Here is an 18,115-nt window from a genome sequence, read left to right as displayed (position 1 = left end):
TGCTTCCGGCCTTACCCTGTAGAGAGTCATACTTGAAACGAGGACGAATTATAGTAATGAATTGTATTATCGCTGTTATTACTATAGACACTAAGATGTATAACTAATCACGATTTTAGCAACCAAGTGAGACGGGCAATCAAATTTGCCTGAGAGATGTTACTATCTCCTGAAGGCTGAAGTATCATGTACATTTCAAGCGCCTATCACCCACTGCATTATACAAATATCGTAACAGAACCAGCATTTATCACTGCACATCCCCTATGAGGAGCTCACAAATGTATCGAGTAGTATGGCTTTCACATCTATCTGGAAACCACAGTGCACGAAAAAAGGGGGAGAGAACTTTCAATTAAGCTACTAGGTATCCTATTTTAGTAAAACTAATCTAGTTTGCCCAACAAAGAGAAAACCACTGTTTTTGATCCATCTATCCATCCATCCATCCATCATAAAACTGTAGCTAATGTCCTCGGTCAGCATACACAACATTCAAAGTACGAAACTTATGAAGGGTATTGCGTGGTATGGTTATCATTGTTATCAAAATTCATTAGCAAATATTAATACTGCATCCGAATATCCCATTCTTTGGACAAGAAAAAGAAAGAAGAAGTTCGCAATTGAAGAACAAATGAAAATTAAGGAAAAGGGAGCAAATTCGGAAAGAAAACGTATCAAGGTAGGAGGCCTGCATGTCAAATCCTGGGTATTGTAGCTGAATGAACGAGCGAGAGCAATGGCGAGTGCATTGGGTCCATGATGCGTCATCTCGAGGATCTTCTGATACTCCAATAGCGTGGGATCATAGATTGAGATGAGAGACACCAATGCCTGCCCAATTGCTTGCTGGAAAGGCTCCAAGGTGAAAATCTGTAGAAGTAGAAGTAGCGAACAGTCCGTATTTGCACGTCAAAGAATGTTCATAAAGCGTGTTTCTTGTAGCAAGATCGTAAGGCAAAATTATCGCAAGCATTTCTAAAGAGCGACGGGTGCATAGAAGTCGGTCTGCGAAGTAAAAGCAAAAAAGCAATTCCTGAACACGCAAATGTTGTGGTTTCTTGTGTGTCGTAATGAAGAAGTAGCTGTTGATCGAGATATTGATCGACAAGGCTGGGCACATATATCTTCAAAAGCGAGAGGCACAGCTCGTGATAGCGAAATTGGATGGTAGTGACAGAGCATAATGAGCAACCAAGATATGCATGAGCCAGGAACCCCACTAAAAGTTGACTCGAGGAGTTCTAGGAGCACTGATAGGAATGAGACTTTCAATGAACTCGTTATTCATACCAGAGGCTGCCATGATTCGTTCGCGTAAGAAATAATATTCTCCAATCTTGATCTCAATCTCGGCTTTGGTAGCACCCCAGACCATGACTTGATTTTGAAGATGAAGAGTGAGGTTATGAGTGTCTTGGTAGATATCGTTGATCAAACGCATATAGGTACGATCTTCGCGACTGAGTCCGAGATATGGATCAGCGGTCGTCTTGGGAGCAGAATCATTGTTACTGATCATGGTGCGTTCAATGCGTCTAAATGGTGTCTCCAAACAAATGGAATCCACCAATCTGCGGGTTTCTTCATTGGCAAAAGAAGGATTGTTATCCAGGAATCGCTTGATGAAGTGGTGCTCCCTCATACAGCCTGCCAGACCGCTGAAAGCAACCATCTTCTCTGCTTTAAGCTCGTCTCTGTTTCTTGCCATCACTTGACTATGTTGGAAGTGTGCTTCTCCCCTTAATGTCATATCAGCCAAGCCTCGTTCGCGTTGCTCATCAGTCAGACCAGGAATGTCCCAGGTGATAGCTTTGGCAGCTGCTTTCTGTCCACTTGTCAGTTGCTAGAAGGTACAGAAAGATGAAGACATATCAAACTCACTGTATTGAACACAGGAAGTGTTGTTGTGTCAGACCATCCACCGTCATCTTTGAAAGCATTGGGGCTGCCATATGCCTCAGCAAGAATTTTCATGTCAGTTTGGGGGTCCATGCGATTGAAGTGTTCGGGTCTTTGAAGGATGTCAACACCTGCGAACCATCGTGTTAGTCAGATTTTGCCAATGATCACAAGAATGTGCAAATACTGACCAGCTGCCGAGATGAGAAGGCTGGCCGTATCAGAATTATCACCACCAAAACCGGAGTAATAACTGCCAGTATCTCTGTCAATTTGCGGTGGCAACATATCAATTCCGTGTTGTGTTTTAGGTTTACGTGGCACGCGTGGTCTATCTGTAAATTTTTCCTGATTCGGAAAATATCAGTTACTGTCATTTATATTGTTAAGAGATTCTTACTTGTGGAGCGACAATTGCTCTAGCCCATGTATCACCTTTGCCCTCACTGGCTGTGCCACGAACCATCTTTGCAAACTCTTCTGGCGACATACGATTATCTCGAGGATCTCCTTCATCGTCGGAAACATATTCGTTGAAGAAGTCATAAAATTTATCAGCCTCAGCTGGACTCACGATTCGCGCATCTTTGGCTCTAGCACCTTGGAGTTCCTCTGGTGATTGAACTGGATAGCCCTTAAATGCATGCGCCAAGTCCTTCTCGCTATCAGGATCTACCCACACTCCGTTGACTTTGATATAACCAAAATTTCCCCAGACCTCTTTGCCCTTGTAGTGGTTGGTGGTTTCTCCTTCGTCGCCTTTCAAATCAAAAACGATCTCGCATCTTCGAGGATCTTTAATTGCCAGTCGATTGATGTCTTGCGCAAGATCTTCGGGAGCTGCAGCGTTCTTGAAATCGGAATCTGGTCGAATCCTATAATACTTGTAGCCAGATTGTAGATTACTAGAAGATAAACGTCAGGATTGTTAACAAATGATCGGGAAAATGACTTACTCCTCAACATTTGCAGTAGGTCTATAATCTTCAAAATCTCCAGGGGTATCTCGTGGGGGAGGAAATACAGGCCGTGTACCGACACCCTTTCCGCGCATCATATTGTATGCGAATTCTTGACTTGGCTGCATTTTGAAGATTTTCTCCTGTGCGACCAGTTCAAGAAAATCTAAATAGTAGATTAAGTACAAGGAATTTCGAGTCGATGTGAATTGAAACGTACCTTTATGCTCTTCTTCAACTTTGATTCGAATATCAGACAATCCTGATTTTGTCAGCAAAGAGATGATTAAATTGTTGGTATTATCCTTTATAGTAAGTTCAAAACATACCAGCAGCCAAATCAATCTTTAGCTTGCCGAGACATCTGCCATCCGAATTGTTTGCTGTTGATGGGACAAATATTAGGAATTTTTGTGAGGCATAGTCTGCATACAGAGTTCACTCACAAGCCAGCAAACTTTCTTGGTTCTCATGGATTTGAGTTACTGGGTTGTGCAAAAGGTTTGCTATTATTGTACAGTGTTAGTATTTCTATAAGAGCATGTACATAAAGAGCTTACACTTTGAGCCACTCCATTTGTATCTGGTATCTTTAGCTGATTGATTCATCTTGTTAAAGATTTTGCGAATAATAAGACAGAAAGAACATGGATATCTCAAGTGAGAACCAAACCATTGTTGCCAATATATAATTGTCAATATTTTCGCTTCGAGCAAGTGGCCCGATACCTAATTAGGAACTACATTAACACTGAACCACAATTGGTGAGCAAAAGGTGAATGATTTTTGACATTTTGAAGCAAGTGGCTTGATGTTATAATAATTCCCGAGGTCTAACCTGAAAGTATTGATTCCTTTTTGAGGCTCTTCAGGTCTTACCCTGCAACTGAAAAGGCATTTGGAGGTAGTGAGTGCAAACCCTCATATGCTTTATCTTACTATGCATGCCATGTGGTATTGAAAAGCAAACGTAATGTTTTATCTCAATTACAACATTGTGTATGAAGTTCCAGGAAATGACAACAATACTGGCATGGGGAAAGGCGCAAAAGCAATTCATAATCTAGAGTGAGGATGATTATGACAGGCCAAAATGCATCTCAACTAGGTGCATTATCTACACATAGCATCAGCTTGATTACTGTAACTTTTATGGAGTGTGGACACTGAGAATTTGACGCACACAACATTCAAGTGTTTAATGATCACCATCTCCGATAAATATCACAAACTGGATTAAAAGTCCGGCTATGGTTTGAGTATTGACTAATAGCGTTTTCCGAAGAAAACCAAGGGATTTGGGTCAGCCTGTTGCCATGAGCTAATTCCAAGCTTCCCCGATACCAGATCTACTGGTAGGGCTAGGCATCGATAGCTTTGTGAGGTGACCTCACAGTCCCATAGAGTTAAAATAACCACTTGGTGCTCTTAGCTGCAAACGCAATATATGTTGATGGAACATATAGGACTACCTAAGTAGGTGCATGAAGTATGGGAAAGGAGAAATCGCCACAGAGCATCGATTCACTTCTGCTGAGGCATAAGCTTTGTGAGTCTCCCATGATTTCCTGATCAAGAGCAGGCGTGAGAGGAACGAAAAGAGCAGAAGATTGAGCAGCAGCTTATAGGAACATTTCAATCAAAAGGATATGTAATTCACAAGTACGGCCCAGATATGCTGGAGCAGAGTTTCGGTGAAGTAGATACCACTCCTTCATCTGCTATAGTCCTTCCCGGGTCACCAAAGTGTCTGAATAATTCAATAACAATCTAGCTTGCACGAACATCATCATCTTTTTGCTCGTTTGAAAGCTACCTTTCTCTCCACTAACTACATCATTGTCGTGTGAGTTTTGAAGAATTCGCTGTCAAAACTGTCATCGAACATTGCCGTTGCACAAAGGGATGTCGTCTGATTACGGTCAACATTAAAGCGCTATTGTGACAATACAAGCTTAGTAATTTCAGCGCTTTACCCACCATAGTGTAGCGCATAGTCCTGGCACACCCTGTCGACATCACCCCACCCACCTCTTCCTTTCCAAATCATTATCAATCCGGAAACTTTCAAGGAACGTGATATACAATCATAAGTAACACCTTTCACAACTGCTACCATATTCAGATAAATTCAGTCCATATCATTGTTCCATTAATCTACGCAACTTGCCCACCATGGACTCCCCGTTTAGTATTTCCGCCAATACTCCCTCCCGCTCCACATCTTCCTCCAGGCCGAATAGCGCAAATAAGAACACTCGCGCTTCTAATTCGAAATCCAAATCCTCTACTTACACACTTCTAAAACAAGATCAGCAAGCTAGAAATAAAGAACCCGACGATGACAACTATGATGATGAATCTTCGGATGAGGATTTGACAGGAGCAAGTTATGATTTGTATGTGGATTTCATATTCTTACTGTCTTAGGGAGCATTTGCTGGTTGTGCTCGTTCGGGAGAGAAGAGAGCTTGGGTGCAGGAGACACGGATACCACATGAAACGTGAATGATAAGTTGATTAGTCCTAACATGAAATCCGCATTTCAGATTCGGGAACGAATCGTATATCAGTGTACAGATACGAAGAGAAGCCGTAGCCGTACTCGATAACCCAGAATTATTAATGATGCACGCAGCTGCTCGCAATGATGTACGTACTCATCCCCAGTCGCTACCATCTCTCTAATTCTTAACCCATCTAGTCCATCCCCTCCACACGTCTGTACTTTCTTCAGCGCTTGTCTGGTCGACCAGAAACCCCAGCCCAAGAAAAGGAAGCTGCGGAATATCGCCTGGCTCAACTTAAGAAACTAGCCAAAAAGCGTGATCTGGCTGATGCTCAAACAAGTTCAGGCTCAACTTCGAAGGGTGAGGCTACTGCGAGTGTAATTTTTGACTAGAGATATTTGCACCATATCAGTTGAAGCTACTCTCAGTATATAAAACTGACATTATATTTTTCAGGGCCAAAAAATTGAATGGTATACATGGAAATCTCCATTGGCACTTCGCTTGTAATATAGTAAATCTCGATATCAACGCGAACCAGTATCTTGTCTTCCGGGATGGGCTTCTCGCACGTCAGCTGGGGCGTGATGGTAGCTAGGAAATGTAGCTGGGAAAACGGTTGGATAGATCACAAGATCGCGGAGTATCTGTTATGAATGGTCTTCTCTTTCTCGGCATTTGGTCGCAAATTCAGAGGCAACATTGGCTCGCAGGAGTGATACCGGAATAGGTATAAGGGAAATGTTTACTCGATGGAACGACTAATAGTGCAACATCAATTAGGGAATACCTTATAGACACCACTAGTATGAATGCCAGAGGTTTCACATGAAATACTACATTCTGTATGATTAATAACGCTATGAACAACGCTTTCTCCTCCCGACAAGTGTCAGAAGCCTTCAAACATTCAAATCTGACCAGGGGTCTTTTATCAGACTTCCCTATCTCCGGGAGAATTTCCACATGTCAATCGAAGAGATGATAGTATTCCCTCGCTGAATGCCAAAAACAAACTTCTCCATCCGTATAATCATTATTTCTTGTCGCTCCTCTCACATTGAACCCATTCTTCCATTCTTCTCCCTACCTGTCTCCACCCAGCCATCCTACCGTTCCAGGTTCTTCTCTACCTCAGATAAATGAACCATCCACTACAATCCAAACCCCTAAACCGCATTCATCTCGTCCACACCCAAATATCCATAGCAAAGACTCCACAAAGCACCAATACCCCCACCCAAACTCTTTCCGAGAAGAATTCAACTCCCACCAAATTCCCATTCACCTCCGCTAATCTTCACTCTCACTCTCACATCACAACTCCCAAGACCCTTAACAGCCCTAGAGCGTCCCAAAGTATCAAATACCAACCAACTCAGCCACTGATTCTTCTAATCGAGGAGACTCGAATCTCGTGATCCTCATTACCTCGTTTCATTCATTTGAACTGTCTCCGTGGTACACGACCGGTACTTCATTTCGTTCACTGATGAGATGCCCAAAGACTCTGATATCTAGATTCCCTGCTTCCCTGCTTTCCTGCAGCCAGGCTTGTTGGCGAGGTTTCTGGCTCTCCTTTCACTGTGGATTTTATTGGATTTCTTGTCTTTAGGAGGGCTGTATGAGGAATGCACAGTTGAAGTTCTGTACTGATTGAGGATGCGGAGGATATTCCCATCTATATGATTCTGGTACAACGTGCGCAGATCATTCAATATGATTTAAACCATTCAATAACCCTAACAGAAATCTTACTGCAACTTCGATCTCTGCCCCCTCTTCAATTCTACATTTCTTCAATAAAAACATGCAAAACAGATTGATTCCTACGTCTAAATAGACCGAAAGCAGAACGGGAGGAAAAGTTTGACGTCATTCATTAAGTATGCAAGTGTGCATTAAATCTAGAATCTATTCTATGAGGAGCCATGCGTCTATTGTATCCAACCCGATCTATAAAGCAGTCTATGTGTACGCGTATCGCTCTCCACCAACGCCGAGAAGGTTGTCCGTGAGTGTCTATGTCTAGGTGATTATATGTACTGAGGAAGGTATGTAGGTTCGGTGGATGTGTATAAAGGCGCCGAAGAAAGAATAGAAGTTTGTCTATCTAGGGATTTCGTGATGTGAGATTGTGAGGATTAGGTTGATTCTTCAGCCATTTTTTCAAGGGTGGGTTAGTGAGACAGGCCCATATTCAAGAGCTTGAGAAGAGTTCCTTAGTTACCGCTGCTGTACAAGTCAACGTCCAACATTGGACTAGGCAGGTTTGTGGTTATTCTTCCAGGAAGAACCTCCTGGGAAAGGTTCATTTAGACAATCGCGGCTTCGGGCTCTGCGATTCCTTTTAGAGATCGATATATCTTCTTGTGTTGTTCAAGGAAGAGAAACGTTGCGATGGTTTGTGGTCCTACAATTTCTTGATTAGCGCCCACACCTCTTTCCTGTTACTGTTGTCTTTTTCCTTCTTTGAAATAAAGTTTGGGCAGGGAGTAGAAACTATAACTCACCCAGACGAATAAAACTCGGCACCCAACCCCTAAACATCCATCCAACACCTTCTACCTTATATACATCCGTCAAGAGTCTCGCTAATCCCTTACTTTCATGACTACTCATAATTCTTGTCTTGATAACATCTACTGGGCTGCAAACCGTGGTAGCCACGAAACCCGCCATCAGCGAAGCAGTAAAATGTGTCGAGAGTCCGTCTTCCATTGGTGTATGCCGAATGAGTAGCTGTTTGAAGCTGTCGTAAGAGGCCAATTGCGAAGCAGTCATTAAGACAGCTCGCATACTGTTCGGCCACACTCCGCGGTACAGACTTTTCCACCCTTCTTCTTTCGTCATGCGTATTAATCCATCCACAGCATTTTTATAGTTTCTTCTCTGCTCGACTGGTAATGCAGCATCGTGCTGCATGCGCACATTCAAAACATCGGCTGGGTTTCCTACGATTCCACCAATGAAACCTGAAGTGGAGGCCATGGCGATAAGAATTGGGAAGGAGGGAGGTTTGTTTCCTGATGTGAGATTTGTCTTGAGCTTTTCGTAGATGCCAAATCGAGTAGTACTATATGTTATTTGGCGCAGAAGGGAAGCGCTAAGTCCCGAATAAAGTCCAACAACACCATTGTGCTTTAAGACATGCACGAATGTGCCAACCATAGTATTGGGCGCATTGCCGGATCGAGTCTGTAATCGGACCTAGTAATGGCAGTATGTTTAGTATTGGCAAAGGGAGAAGAATTGGCTTTTGCGCATCCATGCGATAGGAGTGATACCTTAACTATATCATAATTAGCACATGTTCGCACAAACAGTGCGACTTCCCATGCCGAGAAAAGACTTCACATACCAAGATCCAATGGATGAGTAACACAAGCCGCAAAACAACTTGCACTACCTCCAAACCAAAACGGGTACTTTACAGCAGTTACTTTAACCTCCGCTTTCACTACCTCTCCCACACTATGCTTTCCGCTCGACATTGTTCCACTGGTTCCGAATCTTTCTTCTCGAGGTTCATTCCGATTCCGCAAAGGAAAGCACAGGAATTGAAGAATGAGAGATTAGATTGAACGAAATATATGCAATTGGCTCAGCAATCAGCGGAAGAAAGAGGCCGTAAGGAAAAGTGGATAGATAAAAAATGGTAAACAGAAAGAAAAATGGGGAAGATTAGGGCTGATTGTTAATGTTGGGTGTAATAAGTCAGAATAGGGAGAAGAAAAAAACGTTTTTGGCTTGTGAATATAGCTTGGTACTTGATGCAATTGGTGATCTTCACCCGTCACTGTTGATAATAATTGTAGATATATTTCGTGTTTTTGTATTTCTGTATTTCTGTATGTCTGTATGTCTGTATTTGTGTAATTTTATATGTACAAATCGATATGCAGGAGATAAGAGAGAGAGAGGGGGGCATCCGAAGATTTGTATCCTATCTGATCCATGGATACTGAAGTTCCAAGATTTTCTAGATGAAGAAGGTCGTGTGCATGGACTTTTCTCAATCAGCCCTTTCGTCATATCTTCGGGTCGGGACAGGCGGCCGCCTCTTGGTAGGTTCGTCAGGGATATTCCGGAAGTTCAGCATTTCACAGCTCTTTTCCCATGAGGAAAAATTATTGAATTTGAAGCTCAGAACCATGAGACTTCTTACAGCAAATAAGGCCTCATTCTCGAGGGGCAATGAGGTATTGAACGCCTTCATTGGGCTGAGGAATAATGCTACAAGGAATGTGAGAGTCTGTGGACAATGTCGATATAATTCTTCAGTGGCAGGTGTGTTAACACACAACCCCTCAATTTACGAAGCGCCACTAATACATTTCAAATAGACCTCTCGTCTAAGGCTACGAATGCTTCGGATCCCATTTCCTCCAAAGAATATAAGAAAGATGAGTGGTACAATGTGCCACAATCGATTACTGATTCCCTCTCTCGAAGTCTACATACAACCCTAGATCATCCTATTTCCATAACTCGCTCAATAATCGAATCAAGATTCCCCTCACCTACCTACAAGTACCATAACACATTCTTCCCCGTCGTATCTACGCATCAAAATTTTGATTCTTTAGGGTTCCCATCCGATCATCCTGGGCGAAGTAAGACGGATACATACTATATCAATAAAGAAACGGTATTACGAACCCATACAAGTGCGCACCAAGCAGATGTGTTTCGCAGCAACCAGAGTGAAGGTTTCCTTATTAGTGCAGACGTATACCGCAGAGATGCAATCGATCGAAGCCATTATCCTATTTTCCACCAAATGGAAGGGGCAAGGATGTGGGACAGAACCAAGGTTCCCAATGGGGACATAGCAGCTGCTGTATGGAAAGATATCGATGCTCTCCCTAAGCATGATATGAAAGTCGAAGATCCAAATCCACCTTTTCACGCGGAGAGAAATCCATTACAAGGAGAGCATACCGAAGCGGAAGCTGAAGCTATTGCGGCACATCTCAAGAAGAGCTTGGAGTTGATGGTGGTAGAGATATTCTCTCGCGCAAAGCAAGCAGCCGTAAAAGCAGATCCCAATTTCATCGATGAGCCGCTAAAAGTAAGGTGGATAGAAGCTTATTTCCCATTCACAAGTCCATCCTGGGAGCTAGAAATATTTTGGCAAGGGGATTGGTTAGAAGTACTTGGATGTGGTGTTGTTAAACAGGATATCATGCAGAATGCAGGTGTGCCAGATCAATTAGGATGGGCGTTCGGTATAGGTTTGGAAAGAATCGCCATGTTACTTTTTGAAATCCCAGACATCAGACTGTTTTGGTCCAAAGATGAGAGATTCCTAAGTCAGTTCAAAGGAGTTTCGGAGAACCTAGAGAATTTGAGGAGATATATTCCATTCTCGAAACATCCTGCATGCTACAAAGATGTTTCCTTTTGGTTACGCTCATCCTCTTCGGCAGGAGGTGGTACTGCGGCCAATGCGCGTGATTTCCATGAGAATGATTTCATGGAGATAGTCAGGGATATAGGAGGAGACAGAGTGGAGGATGTCAAAAAGGTAGATGAATTTACACATCCGAAAACTGGCCGTAAGAGCATGTGCTATAGGATTAATTATAGGAGTTTGTTGAGAACTCTAACGAACGAAGAGACGAATAAAATGCATGAAGAGGTCAAAAAGGAACTGGCTGGGAAACTAGGGGTAGAGTTAAGATGACCGATGATAGAGAAGGAAGTCTAAAATATGTATAGCTGTTTCTTGTATAATAAGTCTATTACGATACCCAAAAGAAGCCTCCTCAATTTGCATTTAGCACATAGACTCGAGCAATCGATGAAGTTCGTGCTTCAATCTTTATATACCTGAAGTTTGTTCGTTGGGATACCATTCTCCCATTGTACACACTCCAGGAGCTTTGGTATGGTACCTTGCCTTTTCCGGTAAGTTCAAAATTTGGGGCTCATCAGGAATAGCTCTGATCAACTAAAGCGCACCGGGACCCTCCAAAAATACCTAAGCCAGATCGCAGATGGTACTCACCGGGCGTAATTTATACTTTTCGTGAATGCCATAGCTCTGATACCCAAGCTTCAACCCCCGCATACGTCATTATTATTGATCTGCATCAATTAATCGACTAGCTACTCGTAGCAAACAAGCAAATAAGTAACACAACATTTATATATTTCATTCGAATCAATTCAGTTTATTTTAAGAGAAAGAGTCAAGAATATACTCATCCACACGAAGAATAAGAACTCCTTAAACAGAGAATAACAAGCAAGCAAACAAACAAACAAACAATTAAAATGACGGAAGCTACGCATACAAAATTGATGGATACGGAGAGGGGAGGGGAGAACACACAGTAAGTTGCTTCCCATATCTTGATCCTGAAACAGAATTGAGCTATTGAGAGATGCTATGGACTGATGATATACTGATGCAATGGGTTTAGATATGAATCCCAAAATGTATTTACGCAGTCGCCTGCTAAAGACCAGGGGACCTTTGGAGGTAATTTTTTCTTTTTCATCTTTCCTCTTTTCGAAGCTATCTATGATATTCTCAATTCACTCCTTTTCATTCTTGTCCTTCCACCCACCTTCCGAATCTCAAACAGTATCTGACCCTGCGGAATAGACTCGACAGGACCCTCCGAAGCCACTCTTCAAAAAGCCGCAGAACACAAAGCGCGTGGCGAGCGAACGGCGGAGAATATCAGGTATGGAGAGGCGATTAGTGAGCATGGGTTTGGAGGGGAGACGGTAGGGAATAGTATGGGGGTTGGGGGCGGAGAGAATAAGGAGGAGACGGAGGATACGAGGAGAAAGATGGGTTATGGAGGGGGGAACGAGATTGGTGGTTGATAGAGAGGGAATGGTGTGAAAGGGAAATAGTATTTACTAGAATTATGGGGATTTCGTTCAAGTTCTATGGTGTTTGGTTGAAATCAGATGAGAATAGATATCAATGATTTATTTTATATGTACTTGTATGATGTACCAATCATCGAATCGACCAGTTACTCACCACCAAATGACAGCGATTAGGCATCCTCTCCGAGTCTCCATTAGCGGACGTCTAACTCCGTTTCCTACAGCAGAATAGTGTCTGGATAGTGGCGAAAAAGCGAGAATGCGATCCCATAGCTAGATGGCAATTACGATAGAACAATGGCGAACAAAGCTCTCGCTCAAGCCGAAGGATGCGCAGACATACCTAGTAGTTTAGTATATGGACATGGACGAATTTCCTAGTTATCCACGTGGTATGGTGCTAGGATAGACGAGGAACTGAGGGGTCAGGCCCCCATGTTGTGTAACTGGTGAAGGAAGGTATACGGTCAGAGGGGTGCTTACCCGCCCAGTGTAAGAAAAGTGACTGAAATCGATTCAATATCCAGAAAGCCTTCGATGTGTTGTGGAAACTCTTGGGTTTCTTGGGGTAACGTAAGATTGTCTTAGCAAATGGTTTTTAGTCTCCGTGGAACTAGTCGATCCGTTGATCACGGCGTAGTTGCCGTCGTGATTGCGGCATTGGTGAAATAGCATGCAAGCTATTTCAATTGTAGGGTACTATAAGTATAACCTTAATGAATCGTAGGATAGTAGAGTAGTATTAGAAAAGACCATATTTGATAACGCAAGTTGGTTCTGAATAGAGAAGCTGTCGCGTATCACAGCAAGGGATCATATATCGAGGTTCCTAATGGGATACTCGAGCCGTTGGTTCTGGAACAGGCTTCTTGGTAAGATTGGTTAAACTGGGTACCAAGAGTTTGGTAATTCGTGATACAGCATATGTTCGAATGCTACAGTGGACGGTACTATGCAGAAAGCGTATAATAGTACAGTAAGTGCATGTAGGTCGGTGATGTTATATCCTTGGATTCGAATCAGAATGCTGACCTTCTACCCCCCTGTCGGAACATATGTCTTGGCATTGCGTGGTTGAAGTCGATAGAGGGAGACGGTTTGTATATGATATGTGATTTCTGATGTAGGAGCAGTTGCCAGCCATTTTGATGAGCAGACTTCAGTTGGTCCGAAGTGCCTTTTTTGACTACCTAGGTAATAGACTGGATAACTTCGGTTGTGAGAACTCATAGAACATACAAACTGTGCTACTCAACCGAAGCCGACGCCGGCATCGCAACTCAGAGAGTTCAGACCACCCCTTAAGATTTGGAGGGACCGAGGGGAATATCTTTCTCAATATTGTTCCACTTTTTCAACCCCACTACAAAGCTCGAGAGGTTCCAGTCGGAGACCGATGAGATTCTCTTCTTTACTAAGCTGGTGATAAGTGGACATTCCTTTCCGTTGGGAATTGCGGCAACACGGATATCGTTTTCAATTCAATCTAATTGGATACGGAGACGTGAGACCGACGTATAATAGACCTGAGTAAGAAGGATTATGTGGGGATTGATGTTCGATATTCGATGTTCGACGGCACCAGGAACAATGAAGTATATCTGACATGCTAGAACGAAGATGAGTCTCGTCGAGGTAGAGATAGCGAAGGATTTCAAAGAAGAGGAAACATTGTATTAGGAGCACTCTAGATGCATCAATTCCTTCTCGTCTACAACCCCGAGCGATGGAAATAGACCTTGAGCAGCCATAATTGTCACAAGATCTGCAATTATTTGAATTCTTTCCCTACAGCAAATGCAAAGCTTATGCACTTAACCCCACACACATCCCTAGCAAAGGGGAGGAAATCCCGAAAAATGTTAGTTGAATTAGTTCGAAATTGGTATTTGGAGCCGCCGGAGTGTATTCGCTTCGCACACAGCAGGCTAGCGACTCGGTGGAAAGGAGTTGCAACTTGTTAAGAAACAATATGGATTAAGTATATCGTAATAAGCAGTAATAAAGAGCATGAAGAAACCAATCAGAAAGAAGGGAAACGGGAAAAGCATACTAGGACATAGATTCATTAACCGGGGTAAATCAACACAAACTACCTTGGGTGTTGCATGTTGTAGCGACACAAAGTCCATTGCCCCGAATTCTACTACAGCTAAAGACCCAGCTGATTCCTTTCCCATTATCTTACATTTTCATTCCCATTCCCTTCTTTATACTTCTTCTTCATGATTGTAATCGCACTTGATTGAATCTTCTTCTTATTCACTCTCCTCAAGCATTATACATTACGCATTCCGACTGTTCACGTATTTGAATTTCGTCACCGATTATTGGCGCACAAAGAAAGGAGAGACATTATACTTCCACGACCCCGCATTGCGGTGAGACTAAGTAAATACCAAGCTCGTAAATACCAAGCTCGCGGCGTAGACCTTCACTCCATCTTTCACATCTCAATCAATTCACAATACCACAATTCCGGAAATATAGCAATGTCTGAAGGAAAGGTAAAGCCATCTACTCCAGTAGTAGCAGAAGCTCATGATGTCGACACCTTCCGTGAGTCAAAAATCTAAGCTATCCGTGCCGAATATGCAGTTACTGACCCATCATCCTACAGATCCCCCGCAAAAGATGTTTGACAGTAAGCCCTCAATCCTCAGACCCACGAGAGGTCGCATGCCGGTTAATTATTGCGGAATACTAACAGTTTTTATGTAGAGCATCCAAGCAAACCCCATTTAAGCGGTAAGATTCATAATTCCCTCTCTTTTGGCAGAAATCATGGAAACTGATAGCAACAGGACTCGACGAATACAAGAAACTCTACAATGAATCGATTAAAGAGCCCAATAAGTTCTGGGGCAGAATGGCCCGTGAACTTCTTACCTGGCACAAGGATTTCGAGACTGTACACAGCGGATCGTTCGTTGGCGGTGATAATGCTTGGTTCTTGGAGGGTCAACTAAATGCTTCATATAATTGTGTTGATCGTCATGCGATCAAGAACCCAGATAAGCCAGCTATCATCTACGAAGCCGATGAGGCTAGCGATGGTCGCACCCTTACATATGCTGAGCTTCTGCGAGAAGTTTGCAAAACCGCGTATGTTCTCAAACAAATGGGCGTCAAGAAGGGAGATACTGTTGCGATTTATTTGCCTATGATTCCAGAAGCTGTTATTGCTTTCCTGGCTTGTTCACGTATCGGTGCAGTTCACTCTGTAGTCTTTGCTGGTTTCTCATCCGATTCTCTCAGGGATAGAGTTATTGATGCTCAATCGAAAGTTGTCATTACTTCCGATGAAGGCAAGCGTGGTGGAAAACTCATTGGCACAAAGAAGATTGTGGATGATGCCCTGAAACAATGTCCTGATGTCACACACTGCTTGGTTTACAGACGTACCGGTGCGGATGTTCCAATGACCAAAGGACGTGATTGGTGGTGGCACGAGGAGGTCGAGAAATGGCCATCTTACATTGCTCCAGAGCCAATGAACTCTGAGGATCCATTGTTCTTGCTTTACACTTCTGGATCAACTGGAAAACCAAAGGGTGTTATGCACTCAACAGCCGGATATCTTTTAGGCGCGGCAGCTACTGGAAAGTATGTTTTCGATATTCACGACTCAGATAAATTCTTCTGTGGTGGTGATGTCGGATGGATTACTGGTCACACATACGTAGTTTACGCCCCTCTTCTTCTTGGCGTTGCAACTGTTGTGTTTGAAGGAACTCCAGCATACCCAAATTTCTCCAGATATTGGGATGTCATTGAAAAACACGAGGTCACACAATTCTATGTTGCGCCTACAGCACTCAGATTATTGAAGCGTGCCGGTGATCAACATGTCAAAGCACAGATGAAGCACTTGAGAGTATTGGGATCAGTTGGTGAACCAATTGCTGCTGAGGTCTGGAAATGGTATTTCGAGATTGTTGGAAAGGAAGAAGCTCACGTTGTTGACGTAAGACCATCTTGATCTGGTCATTGAAATTAATACTGACATTAGTGTAGACCTACTGGCAAACTGAGACCGGTTCCCATGTTATTACTCCTCTCGCAGGTGTCACTCCTACTAAGCCTGGTAGTGCATCGCTTCCATTTTTTGGTATTGAGCCTGCGATTATCGACCCTGTCTCCGGAGAAGAAATTCACGGAAATGATGTCGAGGGTGTATTGGCTTTCAAGCAACCATGGCCCAGTATGGCTCGTACCGTTTGGGGTGCACACAAGAGATATATGGACACCTATTTGAACGTCTACAAGGGATACTACGCAGGTTTCACTCTCCAATTTTTCTTTGCAGCATACTGACATGATACAGTTCACTGGTGATGGAGCAGGACGTGATCATGAAGGTTATTACTGGATTCGAGGCCGTGTTGACGATGTTGTCAATGTCAGCGGTCACCGTCTCTCTACTGCCGAAATCGAAGCTGCTTTGATTGAACACCATGCCGTTGCTGAAGCTGCCGTCGTTGGTATCAACGATGAGCTCACAGGACAAGCAGTCAACGCTTTCGTCGCTATCAAGGACGGTCATGAGGTCGACGATCAGTTGAAGAAGGATCTCATTTTACAAGTCCGAAAGAGTATCGGTCCATTCGCAGCTCCAAAGGCAGTATTTGTTGTTCCAGATTTACCAAAGACTAGAAGTGGTAAGATTATGCGTAGAATTTTGAGAAAGATTCTAGCGGGCGAAGAGGATCAATTGGGTGATATTTCCACGGTATGTTTGACACTTTCCCCTTGGATGAAAAGTACTAGTGCTAACATCGATATGTAGCTCTCCGATCCAAGTGTAGTCGAGAAAATCATCGATACAGTTCACAGCGCAAGAAAGAAGTAGAGTAATGAAAAGAGGTACATTGGATATTCTAATGATGGGAGAGAGGAGTTTTACATTGTTTATTGCTTTTAATGCATGCAGATTATGTCATGCTAGTTTATTTTTTCCTTATAGTCATTGGACTCGACTTGAAGAAGTCTGTTAGCAATATTGGAGGACTCGTGATGAACTTCGGTTTCGGTTGGTCTTGAGGGAATATCAGGGGGTTAGGTTGCTTTTATTTGATTGGTATTTAGCTGAGTATGATGAATCAAGAATCTTTTATATGATAGTTCCATTAATACTCTTCTATGCTTTGCTTACTCGAAGTGCTTATATCTATATCTATATAATCTATAACATGCATGACATGAAACCCGAATCGGCTTTTGAGATTCGAGGTTCGAGATTGGAGATTGGCGATTAGGTGAGATGGATTGGTAAGAGATGATCAACTGCGCCCGGAACACATATGCCGAAACGGAAGGGGACTTGGCATGGTGAACTTGGCGTGTCCACTCTGAGGGGCTTGGCTGGCGATGATTTGATGGGTTGGGATGTGTACCTCCTATCTCCTTTGTTAAGGTGTTGCACAGCCTCTTTGGAGAAGCTGAAGATAGATGATGAATGTGTTGAGGATGGATTGTGGATGTGAATGTGGATGTGGATATGGATGTGGATGAGAGATGGGAGGGCTGGTGTCTTGGTATGATGGTATGAAGATTGGTGGGGAATCAGGGGGGAGAGTTTGCAATGGGTATGTACCGTTTGAGAGCGCGATGGCGCGATGGCGCGATGGGTATCTTATCTTGGGATCGTTGGGCTGGGGTGTGAGGGTATGATGGACTCGTCATTCATTGCGGTTGTTTTGGGTGGGATGCGAGAGGTGAGTTGAGAATTGGGTGTGCTACGGGATCGTCGGAATCGTCGGAATCGGGATAGGCTCGGAGGGGAGGGGATATGGGTATCGTGGATAGTGTAGAGTGTAGTGTAGTGTAGCATGGCATGGCATGGCATAGCATAGCCTCACACTGGTGGTGGTGGTGGTTTATGTGGC

General features: G+C 43.3%; 6 protein-coding genes across 6 annotated transcripts; 4 read left to right on the top strand and 2 right to left on the bottom strand.

Moving 5' to 3' along the window:
- Positions 1 to 1,225: 1,225 nt before the first annotated feature.
- On the bottom strand, positions 1,226 to 3,473 carry EAE98_003433 (uncharacterized protein; the record flags this gene model as incomplete). The annotated part of the gene is made up of 9 exons (XM_038951053.1): positions 1,226 to 1,831; positions 1,888 to 2,036; positions 2,097 to 2,253; positions 2,306 to 2,810; positions 2,862 to 3,030; positions 3,085 to 3,126; positions 3,194 to 3,247; positions 3,311 to 3,370; positions 3,425 to 3,473. The coding sequence occupies 9 exons, from the start codon at positions 3,471 to 3,473 to the stop codon at positions 1,226 to 1,228; spliced, it is 1,791 nt and encodes a 596-aa protein (XP_038812517.1).
- Positions 3,474 to 5,040: 1,567 nt separating this feature from the next.
- On the top strand, positions 5,041 to 5,845 carry EAE98_003432 (uncharacterized protein; the record flags this gene model as incomplete). The annotated part of the gene is made up of 4 exons (XM_038951052.1): positions 5,041 to 5,264; positions 5,415 to 5,517; positions 5,570 to 5,735; positions 5,832 to 5,845. 4 exons carry the CDS (start codon positions 5,041 to 5,043, stop codon positions 5,843 to 5,845), a joined length of 507 nt encoding a protein of 168 aa, XP_038812516.1.
- Positions 5,846 to 7,690: 1,845 nt separating this feature from the next.
- EAE98_003431 (uncharacterized protein) lies at positions 7,691 to 8,869 on the bottom strand (the record flags this gene model as incomplete). Its single annotated transcript, XM_038951051.1, has 4 exons — positions 7,691 to 7,788; positions 7,889 to 8,585; positions 8,663 to 8,667; positions 8,737 to 8,869. 4 exons carry the CDS (start codon positions 8,867 to 8,869, stop codon positions 7,691 to 7,693), a joined length of 933 nt encoding a protein of 310 aa, XP_038812515.1.
- A 660-nt stretch (positions 8,870 to 9,529) lies between these two features.
- EAE98_003430 (uncharacterized protein) lies at positions 9,530 to 11,064 on the top strand (the record flags this gene model as incomplete). The annotated part of the gene is made up of 2 exons (XM_038951050.1): positions 9,530 to 9,665; positions 9,722 to 11,064. The coding sequence occupies 2 exons, from the start codon at positions 9,530 to 9,532 to the stop codon at positions 11,062 to 11,064; spliced, it is 1,479 nt and encodes a 492-aa protein (XP_038812514.1).
- Positions 11,065 to 11,533: 469 nt separating this feature from the next.
- EAE98_003429 (uncharacterized protein) lies at positions 11,534 to 12,218 on the top strand (the record flags this gene model as incomplete). Its single annotated transcript, XM_038951049.1, has 3 exons — positions 11,534 to 11,716; positions 11,807 to 11,865; positions 11,992 to 12,218. The coding sequence occupies exons 1-3, from the start codon at positions 11,658 to 11,660 to the stop codon at positions 12,216 to 12,218; spliced, it is 345 nt and encodes a 114-aa protein (XP_038812513.1). The 5' UTR covers positions 11,534 to 11,657.
- A 2,501-nt stretch (positions 12,219 to 14,719) lies between these two features.
- Positions 14,720 to 17,079, top strand: EAE98_003428 (uncharacterized protein; the record flags this gene model as incomplete). The annotated part of the gene is made up of 7 exons (XM_038951048.1): positions 14,720 to 14,786; positions 14,848 to 14,871; positions 14,949 to 14,975; positions 15,032 to 16,194; positions 16,245 to 16,505; positions 16,555 to 16,959; positions 17,017 to 17,079. 7 exons carry the CDS (start codon positions 14,720 to 14,722, stop codon positions 17,077 to 17,079), a joined length of 2,010 nt encoding a protein of 669 aa, XP_038812512.1.
- Between the last annotated feature and the right edge of the window lie 1,036 nt (positions 17,080 to 18,115).

Source organism: Botrytis deweyae (genome assembly GCF_014898535.1).
Source record: "Botrytis deweyae strain B1 chromosome Unknown BDEW_006, whole genome shotgun sequence".
NCBI classification, from domain to species: Eukaryota; Fungi; Ascomycota; class Leotiomycetes; order Helotiales; family Sclerotiniaceae; genus Botrytis; species Botrytis deweyae.
Note: the sequence above shows the minus strand (reverse complement) of the source record. Positions and strands in the feature narration are given on the sequence as shown.